The following is an 18,785-nucleotide window of genomic DNA, read 5'->3' as shown; positions in this document are numbered from 1 at the left end:
AAGTAGCTGGGACTACAGGTGCACACCACTATGCCTGGCTAATTTTTTAATTTTTTGTAGAGATGAGGTCTTGCTATGCTGCCCAGGCTGGTCTAGAACTCTTGGGCTCAAGCAATCCTCCCACCTTGGCCTCCCAAAGTGCTGGAATTACAGACATGAGACACTGTGCCTGGCCTCATACTCTAAAAAAATAATACAAAACCTCATTGTCTGGTTGTATCATAATTTAATGTACCTAATACACTCTTGATGCTACCTGGCATTTTTCAGACACACTGCTAGTAATTTTCTAAGTATACACACAAACCTCATCTGTAACAGAACATAGCAATTCTTACCTTCTTGACAGTCATTATGACAAAATACAACTGGAGATGGAGTAGATTCAAGCAATGATCTGAAAAGAAAGGTTTCACTGTTACCTATCAAGCTTCTCAGTCAGCTGCACACCGTCTTGCCTTCTCCACATGGCCAGCACCAAATTCGTGCTCCAAAGCAACACACAGTTTGGGAGTAGTATCTGTGATGTGAATTCTGACAACTGTGTCAGAATTCCACAACAGCTCCACAGCAACAACTCCACAGCAGCTCCCGCCTGAAACCCCCACAGGCCCTCTGCACTCAGCTCTTCCCCCAGAGGACCCTCTGCATGTGCCACTCCCTCCTGGAGCCCGTTCCTCTGCTGGTCTCGGCTTGTACAACACCCCCTTAGACAGTCCTTCTCTTACCAGTGACCCAAGCAGGTCCTCCTATGCAGACTAAGGGCCTACTTTGGTCTATGTTTCTGTCACAGCACTTATCACAATTTGACATTATTTTATTTGTTTACTTGTTTTCCCTTGGCAGCGATCATCAAGCCTAGCAGAGGAGGCACATACCTGAGTAATTAAAGGTGTAAATACTTATGGCTGGGTGTGGTGGCTCACACCTGTAATCTCAGCACTTTGGGAGGCCGAGGTGGGCAGATCACGAGGTCAAGAGATCAAGACCACTCTGACCAACATGGTGAAACCCCGTCTCCACTAAAAATACAAAAATTAGCTGGGTGTGGTGGCGTGTACCTGTAGTCTCAGCTACTCGGGAGGCTGAGGCAGGAGAATCACTTGAACCCGGGAGGGGGAGGTTGCAGTGAGCCGAGATCGCGCCACTGCACTCCAGCCTGGCAACAAAGCGAGACTCCGTCTTATTAAACAAACAAAAAATGGTGTAAATACTTGTTAGTGTACAGATGTGAGTGGCCTGCACCCAGCATCACTCTGAGGACAATGATGGCCTTGCTTCAGAGATCAGCAGGAAGATTCTGTTTCTCACAAAAGCCAAGGTTGAAATGTAAGGAAGAGGGATTTTTCTCACACTCCCCAGCCTGCCCTTACTCCCTTCTCCCCAACACAGAAAATCCACCCCGCTAGACACTCTACTGCCCTGGCCATCAAGCCACTCCTTCGACATTTTCCTTCTCTATGGAACTTTCACAAACTGACTAGAGGCCACGTGTGAGCCTCTAGTCCATAGAGTCTATAATCTCTAGTCCTCTAGAGAACCATAATTCCAGATGACAAAACTTATCTGTTTAAATTCATCCTGTAAAATCAATGTAAAATGCCAGACATAAGGCAAGCTCATTCAATGTTTACTGACAACAGTTTTAGTGACTAAGAATATTTAAAGTCAGGAAATAGAAGGAAAACTCACCTCAGGTTTTCCAGTTCCAAAGGCAGATTGTAACTGAGCAATTTGTGGAGCTTTTTAATTCTGGATTCCTCAGTAAATTTAATTCTCAGAACTTCATTTAGATATCTGTTAAATTTTTTTTTAAAAAAAGAACAGAACAAAGAATCACCATCAATTCACCAAGGCTTGTTGTTCTTGGGGCTTTGGTTAAACATTCAATCCCAGTGCAATCCCAATGCCAGCGGGACCCCTCTGGCTGCCACGACTGAGGGAGAGGAGTAGCCTTGGGGGTTCGTGGCATTCTAGGAAGGTGACTTTCTGCCCCTTCACCCGTTCAATAGCATTTTTGTATAAGCTTTCTTTCTTGGTTTAGGAATTGACTTTTATATGTAAGAAAGACTTACTTATGAGACAAGTATCACCAGCTGACACCCTGCACTTCAGTGAACTAGGAAGACCTAGTTGCTCACTCTGGTACTTCTAGGAGCCACCACTGTAAAACTACATTAGGACCAAGTGATTTCACCACTTACTTTTCCATTGTGCCAAAAAGCCATTTTGGTTCCTTATTGAATGGCATTTTCATACCATGAAATGTAGCCATTTTCTCAGCGATTTCTGCAGAAATATCTGGCAAACTTAATTCTTCAGTATCTAATCGCCGGCTCTGAAATAGAAAAGGGAGTTAAAAACTGACCTTTACCAAGTAAACTAAAAAGAGTGAGATTACACAGTCTTAGGAACGAGAAGCCAGTTTTTGTAGTCCATTTAAGTCTCACCCAATGCCCCAAATTCCCTTAAGAATGGACGCTGCGTCCCCATAGACAGTGACCCAGCAATTGCTATGGCACTTCGACAGTGAGGAGCCGGCCACCTCCAAATATCTATTTCATTCTGAACCCCTTTTAACTGTGAGAACTCCTTCCTTAAATTTTATTGAACTAAAACTACGCTATCATCTCTTCTTCTGGTCTCTAAAACCACAGCAAATGTCTATTCTCTACCCAATGCTGAAGTCTATGTCTTCAGCAGTTTATCACACAGCTCCGCTCCCAGCTCCTCCACCAGCTGGGACATTCTACTCTGATGTGTTGCAGGTGAGATGCGGGGTCCAGAACAGGTCCTAACCAGGAGATGTGTCACAGGGACAGGGGGGCCGTCTCCAGCTGCTCCCAGTGGTGGTGTCAGCACCTGGCCTGGCACAGAGAAGGTGTCCAGGGCAAAGGTGGGCAAAAAAACAGTGTCTAGAGGACTTCCTCCTGGCCTCTGCATCCTGCACTTCCCCTAAATCAGCCTGAGGCCATGCTTGTTTGGCTGCCCTTTTACAGGAGGCCCATGGGAGCTCACAATCAACTGAAACCTCTAGAGCTTCCTCGTGTGACCTACCACCCTGCAGAAATCTAAAGAGAGGTTTCTGTGAAAATGCAAAGAAGTACAGCACAGAGGTAAGAGTGAATGCTCCCAACTTAGGGAAACCCCAGTTGAAATCGTGGCTTTAATTCTCATTTCAAAGCTACATGGCCATCCAAGTTACCTCATACATCTGTGTGTTCCCATTTTTATCAAATGGGAATCAGGACATAAAGTCTCTCACAGAGTTGCCAGGAGAGCTGGAGGAGAGAATACAGGTGAGGTCTCTGGGACAGCACCCAGCCCAGGGTGCAGCTCAGCAAGTGGCAGACGTCTGCTACTGAGAGCTAACAGCTCACTGTAAGCATTGGGCTCAACCTTCTATTCAACTCCCTCCAGAAAGCACTGTCACCACAACACTGTCAACAAATTACCATGCTGTGATAAGAACAGGGACTCCACTTCCAGCAGCAGGACACGCAGGACTTATTAAGGTTGCTCACTCAGCTTTCAAAACTGCCATTAATTTGGCAACAAGGAAAATCTAAAGCTAACATGCTCAGATATGGACATATCTCAGTATTCCAAATTCCTTCCCCAGCACAGAGAGAAACAGACTACCTACCAGCCCTAGTGGCCCCGCTATTCTCACATGCCCTTTGAAAGATGGCTACAGGAATCATGAAACTAAATCACCTGATCCCAAGCAGTGAAGAGTAAACCTAAGCCAGGCGTGGTGGCTCATGCCTGTAATCCCAGCACTTTGGGAGGCCAAGGCGGGAGGATTGCTTGAGCCCAGGAATTTGAGACCAGCCTGGGCAACACAGGGAGACCCCATCTCTACAAAAAAATAAACAAAATTAGTCAAACATGGTGGCACATGCCTGTAGTCCCAGCTACTCAGGAGGCTGAGGTGAGAGGATTGCTTGAGCCTGGGAGGTTGAGGCTGCAGTGAGCTGAGATCAAGCCGCTTATATTTCACTATACTGGGCAACAGAGTGAGACCCTATCTTAAAAAAAAAAAAAAAAAAAAAGCAAATCTAGAAATAACATATAGTATTAGGTTGAATCAAATGAAACTGCCATTCTTGTTGGTCAAAAACAGTTAAACACCAGCAGCATCATATGGTTCAAACCTAGTATATAACAGAATTTTAAAAAAATTTTCACTATGGCTGGGTGCAGTGGCTCACACCTGTAATCCTGGTGACTTAGGAGGCTGAGGCAGGAAAGGAGCTTGAAGCCAGGAATTCAAGACCAGCCTGGGTAACATAGCAAGACCCATCTCTACAAAAAAATTTTTTTAATAAGCTGGGTGTGCTGGTGTGCACCTGTACTCCCAGCTACCTGAAAGGCTAAGGCAGAAAGATCACTTGAGTCCAGGAGTTCGAGGCTGTAGTGAGCTATGATCATGCCACTGCACTCCAGCCTGGGCAAGACAGTGAGACTCCCATCTCAAAAAAAAAATTAATATGTAATAAACAATATATACAAGAGCATAGATAGAACTTAAGAACTAGAACAAAATCGATTCCACAGATACTATAATCTATGTGTCCTCATGCCTGCCCTTTTTGTCCCCAAGATACTTTTATTATTCTGAATTGTGTTAACGCAATTCCCTTACCTTTTCCAAAAAGAGAACTTTCACTACATGTGCATATATTCTTAAACAATTTTTAAAATGTATCAGGCTTTATAGAATGGTATGATACTACTTACAGTCTCCTGCAGTTTGGTTTTATCATTCGACATTATATTTGTAAGATTCACGTATATTGCCACTTATAACCATATGAGGTTTTATTATTTCCAAAATTCTTTCAAAAACTTATTATCTCGGCCAGGTGCAGTGGCTCACGCCTGTAATTCTAGCACTTTGGGAGGCCAAGGTGGGCGGATCACCTGAGGTCGGGAGTTCAAGACCAGCCTGGCCAACATGGAGAAACCCTGTCTCTACTAAAACATAGCCAGGTGCCAGGGAGCAAACTAAAGGTAAAAGCTGGCGCAATGAAGGCACCATCCACTCATCTAAACACATCCTCAGCACTGGCAGCTAGCACAACGCTAGCACAGATGGACAGCACCACTGTCAACTAGAAGAGGATATCTCCTCTGGGGAGACAGAGCACAACTAGCCTCCCTGTTTCTGGGCTGTGGGATTAGACAAAGAAACCCCTGCCCCTGGTCCCTAGCCAGACATAGCAGAGCACCCCTCTGCCAGGCATCCTACTGCTAGGCTCCATCTGCACAGATGTACAGGACAGCCCTGGACATGCCCAGGCCTCTCATGGATAAGACATCTCATGCAGCAGGGCAGGAAAAGCTAGCAGCTTATGACTCTAGTCCTCAAGGAGCTTATGCTCAATTAAAATGGGGAATATCTGGTCTATCTAGGAAGGGAGTGCAGGCTGACACAGACCAGCATTGCCAACCAAAGAAGTACTGCCAGGGCTCAGAGCCATACTTCAAAACACTTAGGGTTCATGAGAACCCCTGGGCATGAATAATTGTGCAGGGCATGGAGTCGGGGGTGGGTGGGTAGAGAGACAGAAACTATGCTTTAGATATGTACATGTAACTCTAAGACATGGTATACTGGTAAATGTTATAGCAACACTAAAACTGCCTTGGGATAATAAGAAAGGGAAAATAATCCTGACTGCTTAGAAATAAGACTGCAAGGTCTTGGAGCAAGGCCTTGAAATCTAAGAATCTGACCAGCATATGGGGACAGGAAGATGGGAGGTAGGGAGACTCAGTGGGAATGCACAAAACAAACCAAGGAAGGGTGATGGGAAAGAACAGGCATGGCCCCCTCACAGGGCTACAGCCAGAGACTGAGCAGGGTACAGTCAAGGCCAACGTGTTCTAGCAGCAAGTTCTATAAAGCAGGGCCCCAGAAGTTGAGAGGAACAAGGTGAAAAAGGGCAAAGTCTCAGGGTACACAGCCTCAGGGGACAATGAAATAAGTTTCATATATTTTTCAAATTTGGATGAATATACCTTTACAGGAAAGAAAGAGGTTCTGATGTGAGTACAAAATAAATGCTGCTTTCCATGATTTCTGATACAGTTTAATGACATAGGTGAGGTTAACAGTTCAAGAACCAGCATTGCAGGTTCTTGCAGCAATGAGACAAAGAAGCCATCTTCTGTCTGTGGCTTATGTCAACTGAGCCTTTATGAACAAATCTTACCGGGATGAACTGTTCCAGTCGGCCTTGGGGAAAGATGCCATAGAGTTTTGGCCCAAGTGACCTCTCTGCGAGAATGGCAAACATAACGCTCTCCAGAACCATGGCTTCGGCCCCCTAAAACAGATGGCAACAAGTCAGGTGTTTACTGAGTGTTTGCTATGCGCCAGGCATCAGAGGCACTCTCACAGGAGTGTTTCATCTAATCCTCACGAGTATTCTTTCATGTGGACACTACTGGTATCACCATCCCCATTTTAAATATGAAGAAATAGAGGTTCCAAAGTCACAAATCTTGTCATTTGCAGGATTCATGCTTGCAAGCACTACGCTATACTGGTAAGATTTAAAATGTGAGTTTAAGTTAGGTCACTAGTTCCAAAAATAGAAAAATATCCATCAGTGCTTTTATTGTTTCTATTTATTTCGCAACCTATATAGGAGTCTCACTCTTGGCATCTCACCAAAGGCCACAACACCATCCATTCTGGTAAGGGTTGATTTGCTTTTGGTTGAGTGCACCTAGTTAAAGCAAAGGATCCAAAAGACCTTCTGCCTACTAAATTGGGCTCATGGGTCCAACAAGCTTGAAAATTACTGATTTAGGTCCAGGGTCTATGGCTCTCTAGTCCAAAGAGCAGCCGAGCATGGAGCATCCCAGATTTCAGCTGGCATACCTGACCTTTTCCTGTTATTGAATGTTTGTCTTGCTGAAATCTCTATGATGCTGTCTGTTCTGTCTTCGTCCTAATAATTAATGTGGGATCTATCATCATTTTGCCTTCAAAATCCATGCTTTGATCTCAAAGCAAATTCAGTCCTTGGTCTTTCCCCCTTAAACAGCACATTACAGCATAAGGGTTTCTATCTGTTGGAGTGAAGGAGTCATTCTTACCCAGAGGTCCACCTGAATCTCTTAAAGAGCTTTTACAGGCTAGGTGGTGGCTCATGCCTGTAATCTCAACACTTTGGGAGGCTGAGGTGGGAGGATCACTTGAGGCCAGGAGTTAAGAGACCAACCTGGGCAACACAGTGAGATGCCCCATCACCACCAAAGTCTCTTTAAAATAAGAAAAGAACTTTTGCAAAGAGATTCCTAGGTCCTACCCCAAGTATTAAAAGAGAGGCACCAGCAGAGCTGTTTTGAAAAAGCTTTCAGATGATTCTAATTCACCCCCTGTGAAGAAATGTGCTGTGGAGGAACATGATCCCAGAGAAACATTCTCTAAACACATTCACGTTACCAAAAACTGAGAAACCAAGAGGACAAACTTATTAGGAAATGATACAGTACTAGAGTTAGTAAGAAGAAAACAAAAAAGAAAAGCCACTTCCAAAAGATACCAGACCACATTAAAGCAAAAAGTATTTTGGTCACTTTTACATTTTGTGGGAGCAAATGGATTTGTCGGTAATCCTCCACAATTATCATCTACAACCATCATTTGTATAATCCTCACAATTATGACCTGTCATCTTGTGAAGCTCAATCTTTCCTAATTTGTGGTTTTGTGTATATGACAATAGACTGACAACATCAATCTATCAAGCTAATGAATTTTAGGGTGGGATTTGATATCAGACAGGTTTTATTTCTTAAAACCTTAGAGAACGACAACAAAGATCTAGCATCCTTGTTTAGTTGTCAAAAGGTTTCCAAGCACTTTTCAGTCCTATGGTAGAGTCTTCCAGAGGTGCAGTCCCCATCTTACTCCAAGCCCAACATCACAGAAACTTTCTGGGGCATTTAAGCAATGGTCTGCAAAGCCTCCTCCAAGTCTCTGCTTAGACATTATGTTCCCCTGCTCCCCAGGGGGCAGCAGAGTCCTGGTGCTCCGGAGACTGTGGTCCCCACCCCCACCCTCATGCTGTGTAAAACACAAAAGTAACCAGGGGCTGGGCATAGCAGGACAAGGGGGTGCTGGACTCAGAAGTTCAGCATTTTGCACATCACGTCCACTGGGAAGGATTCTCGGAGGTGACTTTATTTACATGTGGCATTGTCAACACATGTCACCAGCACTAGCCAGAATCCTCTCCAGAGCTGAGTCAACCCAGATAGGACATAGAGAAGAGGAAAAGAGATGTAAGAACTTTCCAATTCTCTTTAGCACCGCCCTAAACATTGTAAACAAAAACACCCTTATTCTTATGTAATACTGCAGTTCAATATTTATTCACAGTGGGAGAAAGGGGGAGATGGTACATGGAGAGAAGGATTTGGAGAGGAAGAAAATGAGGCTGGGCACCATGGCTCACGCCTGTAATCCCAACACTTCGGGAGGCCGAGGCAGGCAGATCACCTGAGGTCAGGAGTTTGAGACCAGCCTGGCCAACATGGTGAAACCCTATCTCTACCAAAAAAAGTACAAAAATTAGCTGGGCATGGTGGCGGGCGCCTGTAATCCCAGCTACTCAAGAGGCTGAGGCAGGAGAATCTCTTGAACCTGGGAGGCAGAGGTTGCAGTGAGCCAAGATCACACCACTGTACTCCAGCCTGGGCGACAGAGCAAGACTGTCTCAAAAAAAAAAAAAAAAAAAAAAAAAAAATGAAAGAGAACACCAAGGCACAAGCAAAAAAACAAAAAACAAAAAACAACAGGTTAAGGATGGCAGAGAATCCTAGAATAAGTGCACCAACTACTGGTGGTCTTCTCGTCATCACTAAGTCTCCAGGCACCCTCCTGATTGCTCCTGAAAGTGAGCATGGTAAAAAGAGGGGTTGGACAGACATGGCTGGGTTCTCTCCTGCACCATGCATTGGTTTAGCCACAGCCGGTGACAGTGGAGGGAGAAGTGGTCCTATTTTTTCACATATCTCAACTTGGAACAATTTACTTGGGCTTCAGAAATACTCATTAATACATTGGCCCAAAACACACTTACATGTCTACTCTGTCCTGGCATTGTGCTAAGCGCCAGGGAACCAACAAAGAACAAGACACATAAGGCCCCTGCCCACAATGGGGCTTACATGAGGGAGGGAGGGATAGAGAGAGAGAGAGAAATGGACAGTAAGCAAGTACACACAGCTATGGACGGGGCTCACTGTCATGAGGGAAACAAGGGTGACTGGTGTGGTAGAGTGGGTATTTCTAAGGAGGCCACACTGAACTGACCTGAGATCTGAGGTGTGAGAAGCCACAGCAGCCCCACAGGAGCACAGGGCCATGAGGGAGGAACAAGTGTGATGCCTTCAAGGAACTGAGAGGCCTGTCTCACTGGAACAGGGCAAGTAAGGAAAAGGAAGAGAACAGCATGAGATAGCTGGGTGGACTGGGGCTCACAGAAAGGACTGCGCCAAAGATACCAATTCACAAGTCCTCAACATGTTGATGATGTTTACAGCTCACAAACTGGGTTCGATCCCCTGGGGACAGAAGAGGAACCACCACAGGCCTTAAAATGCCCTTTCTTACTGTGACTGTCGAAACAGTAAGAAAGCTTTCTGGCCGGGTGCGGTGGCTCACGCCTGTAATCCCAGCACTTTGGGAGGCCGAGGCAGGCGGATCACGAGGTCAGGAGATCGAGACCATCCTGGCTAACACAGTGAAACCCCATCTCTACTAAAAATACAAAAAATGAGCCGAGTGCGGTGGCGGGCACCTGTAGTCCCAGCTACTCGGGAGGCTGAGGCAGGAGAATGGTGTGAACCAAGGAGGCGGAGCTTGCAGTGAGCAAAATCGCACCACTGCACTCCAGCCTGGGTAACACAGCGAGACTCAGTCTCAAAAAAAAAAAAGAAAGCTTTCTACAGGGCACCCTCGCATACACTCCCAAAACAAACATTATCCACAGCAATACTCCCTCTCACAACTGGGCAATGCTTATTAATATTGTCCACTCTATTTCATTTGAAAAAGCAATCAACATGCTAACATTTCATGCCCCACTAGAGGTTCACAAGCCACAACTCGAAAAACTGGTTTAAGTTCAGGCAGTAAGAAGAGGGCCCACGCCGGAAGATGAGGTGAGGCAGGCACCACTGCGAGGAAGGAGAGTGGCATTCCCTAATAGTGCTGCAAAGTGGCCATTAGATTTGGCAATATGGAACCTGTTGGTGACAAAAACAAGAACAGTTTCAGAGTGATGGGAGGACAGGTGTCAGATTGGAGCATGTGAAGAATGAGCAGAAGCCGGAGAGAGAAGTGGTTGAGAATGGAACAAGAGGTTTAAACTGACTTTATCTATGAAGTCTCCTTTACTTAAAATCCAGGAAGAAGAGTATTGATGTTATGAACCTCTTGAGAAGACATAACAGCATTTCTGTGGTATTTCAGCCAAAAACTCATAACCTCAATTGGGAGAAAACACTAGACAAGCTGAAATTGAGGAGACATTTCCAAAATAAAGGATCAGTACTCTTCACAAGTATAAAGATTATAAATAACAAAAGAATTGTTACAGGCTGAAAAAGACTAAAGAGAAATAGCCAATGCAATGTTGAGATCTAACTCAATCTTGAGACAGAACAAAAGAAAATATGCACAGAAAACTTCTAAAATTCAATTCAGTTCACAGTTTAGTTGTTATTATAGTTATTATTATTATTTTTTTTTTGGCAATGGAGTTTCACTCTGTCGCCAGTTGCCCAGGCTGGAGTGCAGTGGCGAGATCTCGGCTCACTGCAGCCTCCGCCTCCCAGGTTCATGCGATTCTCCTGCCTCAGCCTCCCAAGTAGCTGGGACTATAGGCATTTGCTACCAAGCCCAGTTTATTTTTGTATTTTTAGTAAAAACAGGGTTTCACCCTGTTGGCCAAGCTGGTCTCAAACTCCCGACCTCAAGTGATCAGCTCACCTTGGCCTCCCAAAGTGCTGGGATTACAGGCGTTTGTTTAGTTATTATTATTGCATCAAAGTTAATGTCCTGGTTTTGACCATTGCACTGTGGTTATGTGAGATGTTCACATTAGGGAAACTGAGTGAGGGGGTGCATGGGAAATCTCTGTACTATTTTTTTTTCTTTTTTGAGTCGGAGTCTCGCACTGTCACCCAGGCTGGAGTGCAGTGGCACGATCTCGGCTCACTGCAAGCTCTGCCTCCTGGGTTCACGCCATTCTCCTGCCTCAGCCTCCCAAGTAGTTGGGACTACAGGCGCCCACCACCACGCCCAGCTACTTTTTTTTGTATTTTTAGTAGAGACGGGGTTTCACCGTGTTAGTCAGGATGGTCTCGATCTCCTGACCTTGTGATCCACCTGTCTTGGCCTCCCAAAGTGCTGGGATTATGGCGTGAGCCACCATGCCCGGCCTCTCTGTACTATTCTTGAAATTTTTTTCTGTAAGTCTAAAATTGGTATGAAATAAGTTAAAAATAAGTTCATATAAAAAAGACTGAAATCAAGCAATATGACAAAATAAGTGACTAATTCTGCACAGTGAGAATAAAGGTGCTTACTATACTTTCCCATGCTTTCAAACCTGTCTTCCGAAAAAGGAGACGGGGAAGTGAGAAAGCAGACAGGAGATACCGCCTCCAGAAATCTTGCGGGAAAGGAAGCAGGGACAGGGTGGGGCCAAGAAAAGCATGAGGCAAGTGACCAGTTTATTATTTCTCACGATTCTGTGGGGTGACTGGGGCTCACCTGGATGGCAGAGCGGTTGAGAAGAAACAGCCAATGAAAAAGGGGAGAGGAAGGCACAAGGAGTGAAGGGACAGGTCAAGAAGTCAGGCCCAAAAGCAGACAAGTGGAGAGCTCAACACATGCAGCCCAGGGAAGGACAGCCCTTCACAGTCAGTGGAAGACACGGGTACAAATGCAGAGGTCTTACAGGCAAAGACAGGAGAGAAGCAGCAGCTGGGGAGTGAGGTGATACTGCCTGCTCAGGGCAGGAACAGGGAGGTTTGAAGAGAAAAAGGAAGGCCTGAAACAGACCTCTCAGCTCTGGAAGGCAAACCTAGAGAAACTCAGAGGCTGCCCAGCAGTGGTGAGCACCCACCCGAGGCTTGGCCCCATAACTGTAAGATGAAGCTGGTCCTGCCAATGATGGATTTTTCCTCTAACAATGTTCAGCTGCTTGGGTGCAGCACAGAGAAGGCAAGTGGGTGGCCGGGTTTGGCAGGGGTGGGGTTTTGTGAGATGAGTCCAGCAGAAGGCCAGTGGAGAGAGTGAGTGAGAATGTGTGGAAGGCAAGGCTCATGATGGCAGAGTGTAGTTCTTCAGCCGGGCAAGGTGAACGTGGGACGGAGGACTGAAGGAAAGCCAGGAGTCAGCCGTGTCTGGACCAGAGGTCTCAGTGGTGGTCACAGAGCCATGGCTACGGGGGTGCCAAAGTGTACTGGGAGGTCAGCAGATGGGTTGTTGAAACTGGCATGTCATCACTGGCAGGACCAGCTTCATCTTACAGTTATGGGGCCAAGCCTTGGGTGGGTGCTCACCACTGCTGGGCAGCCTGCTGATTTCTCCAGGTTTGCCTTCCAGAGTCAAGAGGTCTGTTTCAGGCCTTCCTTTTTCTCTTCATGTCAGAGAGGGCACAATTTCTGGCAATTAGGTCTGGGGCACATCCATGAGTGGATAATGGAAGAGCAATGAAAGGAAAAGGTTGTTAGTGGATGAGGAGGTCAAGATACAGAGCCCAGAGAATGACAGCAGGAACCAAAACAAACTCAGAGGCTGAGCCATGGACTCATCTCACCAAGGGATGAGAGCCGTCAGGAGGAGTCGAGGGCTAGAGCCACGGGTGGGAGCCTCACAAAACGGGGTTTTCAACACAGGAGACATGGCAGGCAGGAATGAGGAAGGAGTAAGAAGGCACCAACCCCACTAGTGGCCCTGAGGTACTAGAGAAGTGACTGGGGAAACCACCTCCTCTGGAGAAGGCTGTAGGGCAGGGAGTCTCCTGAGACATAGAATAAAGACAGTGGACAGTGAGGCTTGGAGAAGACCAGTTAGTGGAGGAAATGTTCAGAAGAGCAGGGTCTGCAGACCAAAACCGGCAACTCAAAAGGGCCCAAGTAAGAAGACAAAACCAACTCCTCCACTCTGACAACCACCTGCCTACCTTTTGACCCAAATCTCTGCCGTTTCTCGGGAGGCCCTGAGGAGGGAGAAGTGGTGCTGCTATAACTGAAGGGTCACCTGAGGTGAAGGCATCTGAACCTGATGAGAGGAATGGGACAACAGTGTGTACCAGCAGGTAAGGGTAGAATGTCTGAGACATCCACTGGCAGCAGCCGCCACCAGCCCTCAGCAATTCTTCACTGCGTCCTCCTCTGTACCCGCTGCTACTGTAGTTGCAGTGGGACAGCAGGAAGCAGCAAAAGCCTGTTTTGAGTTCAGCGTCTCGTGTGAGCAAAAACCATATAATACTGAAAATTTACAGCCACAGAAAGTGCAAAGGGCCCAGGGGCAGTGGTTCATCCCTGTAATACCAACATTTTGGGAGGCCGAGGTGGGCAGATCACTGGAGGTGAGGGGTTTGAGACCAGCCTGGCCAACATGGCGAAATCCCGTCTCTACTAAAAATACAAAAATTAGCTGGGTGTGGTGGCACATGCCTGTAGTCCCCAGCTACTCAGGAGGCCAAGGCACAAGAATCATGCCTCACCACCTGGGAGGTGGAGGTTACAGTGAGCCAAGATGGCACCACTACACTCCAGCCTGGGCAACAGAGCGAAACTCTGTCTCAAAAAAAGAAAAGAAAGAAAGAAAGTGAGTGCAAAGGGCTGGGCGCGGTGGCTCAAACCTGTAATCTCAGCACTTTGGGAGGCCAAGGGAGGCAGGTGGATTTCTTGAGCTCAGGAGCTCAAGACCAGCCTGGGCAATATGGCAAAACCTCATCTCTAGGAGAAATACAAAAAATTAGCCAAGTGTGAGGGCATGCACCTGTAGTCCCAGCTACTCGGGAAGCTAGGCAGGAGGATCACTTGAGCCTAGGAGAAGGCTTCACTGAGGTGCAGCTGCACCACTGCACTCTAGCCTGAATGACAAAGTGAAACCCTGTCTCAAGAAAGAAAGAAAAAAAAACGCAAAGAAGTGCCTGGTGTTGTGAGAGCATGAAATGAAAGCCCCAACCTTGTCTGGAAAGCCAGGAGGGGCCATGTGCAGGAAGCCCCAGCCGATCCTCATTATGAGAAGAGCTAGGGGGTGGGAAACAGGTGAAGGCCTGGAGCCAGCCAACAGGAAAGGCATCTGCAAAGGCCCAGGGCAGGGAAAAAAACACAGGGTTTAGGAGAACCTGGCTGGAGGGAATGAAGGGTGGGGGAAGCAGGTTGTGCGCTGAGGGTGGAAAGGTCAGCAGGGGTCAGACCATTGAGGACATGGGAGGCAAAGGCCCCCTTAACCTGGCCAGAGGTGCAGAGCGAACGTGGAGGGATCTTAAGCAAGGGGTGGACACGAGCGGGTCGGCAATTCAAAAAGATGACTATGGCAACGATAAAGGAATGGTTTGTGGGATACAAGAGAAGAAGGCAGATGTAAGGTGCAATTCAAAGGCAATATCAACATCATGGTTAGGATGCCGGGGTAAGTGAGAGCAGGATCTCGGAGATAACGCCCTGCTTTCTGGCCTGGGAACTAACTGGCTGAGCAACCAAGAAAAAGAGATCACCAGAAAGGACTAGATTTTGATTGTGCTGTGGGGGGATGTGAAGAGCCCAAGCATGCAGTGTAGGACATGGCGAGTTTGAGGGGCGTGTGAGATATCCGAGGAGAGACTGCTAGCCAATGGCATTAGTTCCAAGTCGAGGTCAGGGCTGGAGGAAAAATGCAGTGGCCCTTTGGCCTATAGATCAGGTGACTGAGGGAGAGAGGACAACATGAGAAGAGGGCCTATGGTCAAACCATGGGGCGCCCCAGCATGTAGACAGCCAGATCTGTACTTTGTGTCTCTGTGTCATGGCTGCCCTCAGGAAAGGAAACATTTCAAAAGGGCGAGGGTCATGTCAAATGCTACTGAGAAGTCAAAATGAGAACTGAAAAGTACTTTGGATTTAGCATCACGGAGGTCCTTGTGATCCAACATTTTCAGCTACCAGGATGTCCAAAGGTCTCTGTACAAAGGGCTTAGAATGGTTGACAACAGAATGTCAATCACTTCCCACCCAAGGACTTTCCAGTCACTGTCACTCCAGAGAGCACAAGTTCTAGATCTTCTAGCAGGGCCCCCAGAGCAGGACACATACAAAACAAGCTGCTGAAACATGTAGAAAAACTATCATCACTTTCATTCCTTTTTTAGCTCAACTGTTTTAATGTCTATTTCTTGAAATTTTTTTTTTTTTGCATTGGGGGGACAGTGTCTTGCTCTGTCACCCAGGCTGGAGTGCAGCGGCACAATCTGGGTTTACTGCAACCTCCGCCTCCCAAGTTCAAGCAATTCTCCTGCCTCAGCCTTCCAAGTAGCTGGAATTACAGGTGCCCACCATCGTGCCCAGCTAATTTTTCTGTTTTTAGTAGAGACGGGGTTTCACCTTGTTGGCCAGGCTGGTCTTGAACTCCTGACCTCATGATCCACCTGCCTCAGCCTCCCAAAATGCTGGGATTACAGGCGTGAGCCACCACACTCAGCCTATTTCTTGATTATTTTAATAATCAATATACAATTGGTAAAAGTGATGTGGCGATGTGTGTGTGTATCTACATCTTAGATCCATGTATGCTGGGCATGTGTGCACATGCATCCTTCTCTGTGAGCCTGCACATAACAGCAGAGATGCTCAAAAGGTGCTTACGCTGGGGCATGCAGACCAACACCCCAGACCCCTGCTTCTGAGGCTCCATCCATCAGTGCTCTCGGCCTCAAGTCATCTGCACATGTGAGTTTCAGAGAGTGGGGTCACATTCTCTAAGTCTAGGAAGAAGCTTTTCCAACTTGGGTATCATGCATAGGAAAAAACACTGCTGCTTGCCCAGGGAAAAAGGGTGGTCACCAAAACCACTGGGCAGTGACCCGCTTCCTGATGGGAAGCGTGGGTACGACCAAGAGGGGGTGAGAAAGGCATCATAGCAGCAGCAGCCAAGGCCTCCACATTGGGTACCACACACGAATGCTCCCCTGCTGCCATCTGCCAGCATCCCAATGCTGTTTCGATTGCCATAAAGACACCAAACTTCCATAGTCTACACTCTCAGGAGGAAAGAGGAATACCCACTGCTCACTCAGTCTCTGCGAGGTGGCTTCCAATAGATATACCAAGAGCCCCTCCTGGCAGAAAGACACTGCCAAGCCCTGGAGTAGCAAAGGGTGGCTAACACTAGTTCACATCTCAAACAGATGCAGAAAGACTCAATTACTTACTTGAAATTCATTTTCTTTCTGAGCTTGTTCGGATCCCTCTTTATTACAGGATCTCTATGAATGAGAAAAAGGAAACGCTTGCGGTGAGATGGGGAACACTGAACAAACACTAACTTTGCAACCACCAGAACAGTCAGGGTTTATAAAACATCACAGGTCTTTAAGGAAGATTTCTCAGCCCACCGATGTGACGGGCAGCATCTAATGCACCAGCAGCCTCCAGCACTAGTACCAACGCCTTAGAAAGTGCTTCATTGCTTTACGAGAAAAGGGATGTGCCGGTGAGACCCGATAGCTGCACGTCTCACAGCCGCCCCATGTACCTTTCACAATTTCATTGTTAGAGGAAAGTCAATAGAGTGCACTCTTCCAATCAGGCCTTCTAAAGACAAGCGGTCAGGCTGAGTCTCTCACCAATTTAGCTACGTGGTTCTCTCAAGTCAACCTGCAAGAACAGGGAGTGTAAACATGCCTGTGGACAGCTGTGGTCAGCACAGAACTCGGACAGAGAAGAAAGCACTGTGCAGGCAGGAAACCTGGCACAAAATCTGTGCAGACATGCCCTGCCGACTCGCCACTTTCCTGGAGTAACCCCTCTAGTTCAGTCGGTCACCAGCTCAAGCTGAACTGTTCCTCCACCATAAAGAGGACTGTGTGAATTTAATAAAGTCTCTAAAATTATTTCACATATTAATATATTAAGAAATACTTTTACATCACTTTCCTCAATGAAATTGCAAATTTATGGTAACGAGGATTCTAGCAATAACAACACACTAGATCATTAACTACCATAAACAACCCTTGGGCTACATTCTTCATGGCACAGATCATATATTTTAAGAGCAACCCCCCACCCCAAATGCTTTAAAATCCTTCGTACTATCTTTAATAAGGGAATGGGGAAAAGTAAAGTCAGAAACTTGTGTCATGACAAACTTTTATACTCAAACACTGCCTCTAAAAATGTTACTTGTTACAATTAAACTAAGTCTGCTTAAGCCAGACCCAAAAGGAATCCCATAAAGGAAACCTCTTTAAAAAAATTTAATGTAACAGATTCTTGAACATCCCATGAAAAACATACCTTTCCATTCCACAGCTTTATCAAAAATACCTGTACCAAGGGTGGAAAGTGTGGACAGGAAAAAAAATGCCACGTTAAGCAACACCAGCTACTCTAGCACCAATCAAAAACCTAGTGATTTAAAGCAACCACTCATCCATCACACACTGAAATAACATTCCAGACATTTTAATGCATGTTTTGTATAAACAGTACATGTTCTATCTTACTCAATATAAAAGTAAACAAAAGAAGTACCCATGTTCATAAATCTATTTGCAAAAGACTCTTAATGTTTGCAATGATACATATTCAATACTATATTTAGCATACAGTTAAGTATACTTCATACAAAGTACAGAAAGTACAAATGGGGATTTTTGATATTTTCATTTGTGTAATCTGCAGTTCTCTAATGAAAAGATGTTACAGGTTAAATCTCGTTACAATGAAAGTTATAAAAATCAAAATACTACAAAAATGCTTTCAGATCTTTGCAGATGATTTGATGTGCGATGTGGTAAGCACTGGAAAGCTTCACTTCACCCTAATTCCAAATACTCTCGTGACTGCACTGTTACCTTAGACTCTGCTTTGATGGTCGCCCCTTCTAAGCAGTCTGTAAATTCCTAATGAATAGGGACTGCATCTTTTATTGATATTAGTCTTTTCCAGAGCACCAAGCAAATCTTGATGCCCACTACACTTTTTAGGCTGCATGAATAAATGAACGCTCCAGAGCGGTACAGCACGAGGCAAGTGAGCCCAAGGAGCTGCCTGGTGCCATGCAGCCAACCAGCAACAGCAAATTCCCATCCAGGATCTTGGTAACAAGGAAGCTGGCCGTGGGGTTAATTAGAAATGCCCCTTCAGAAGTCCTTGTGCTTTTTTCCCCAAAGAAACTTAAGAATAAAAAAGTTCTATGATACATTACATATTAATACTTTGCAGTATAAGCTTTAAGACAAATAAGAAAGTTAGACACTCTTCTGAAATTGTTGTAACGGGATTTGACCTGTACACAATTCTAAATTACTATGGTTATTCCTATGCTGTTGTTACTCTAACTGTATCTTCTTAGGGAGATACAGTTAATGGGTTATTTAGCCATCAGAAGTCCCTTTCCCTTATCTAATGGTGCTCTCAAAGCAAGTTACTTCATCCAAAGTTAAAAATTGGCTGAGTCCCCAAGGCCTTGCCTTTCTTTAAACATACTGGCACTCTCAGTAGTAGCAAATTCCATGATAATCTCCCCTGCCCAA

General features: G+C 45.9%; 1 protein-coding gene across 4 annotated transcripts in view; it reads right to left on the bottom strand.

The window, feature by feature from the left end:
* The window catches only part of CHKA (choline kinase alpha), a 73,623-nt gene that overhangs the window by 15,698 nt on the left and 39,140 nt on the right, over window positions 1-18,785 (bottom strand). For 2 of the 4 annotated variants that reach the window (XR_004053479.1, XM_030917341.1), the window contains exons 3-7: window positions 16,458-16,511; window positions 6,222-6,335; window positions 2,205-2,338; window positions 1,693-1,797; window positions 339-397 (exon numbers count right to left, since the gene is read on the bottom strand). Coding sequence is in view for 3 of the 4 variants with exons in the window: in XM_030917341.1 (XP_030773201.1) it covers window positions 339-397; window positions 1,693-1,797; window positions 2,205-2,338; window positions 6,222-6,335; window positions 16,458-16,511 (466 nt within the window). In the remaining variant the exon portion in view is untranslated. The remainder of the gene's footprint in view (window positions 1-338; window positions 398-1,692; window positions 1,798-2,204; window positions 2,339-6,221; window positions 6,336-16,457; window positions 16,512-18,785) is intronic. The other 2 variants (XM_030917343.1, XM_030917342.1) reach the window with 2 other exon arrangements.

This window comes from Rhinopithecus roxellana, chromosome 15, assembly GCF_007565055.1.
Source record: "Rhinopithecus roxellana isolate Shanxi Qingling chromosome 15, ASM756505v1, whole genome shotgun sequence".
NCBI lineage: Eukaryota > Metazoa > Chordata > Mammalia > Primates > Cercopithecidae > Rhinopithecus > Rhinopithecus roxellana.
Note: the sequence above shows the minus strand (reverse complement) of the source record. Positions and strands in the feature narration are given on the sequence as shown.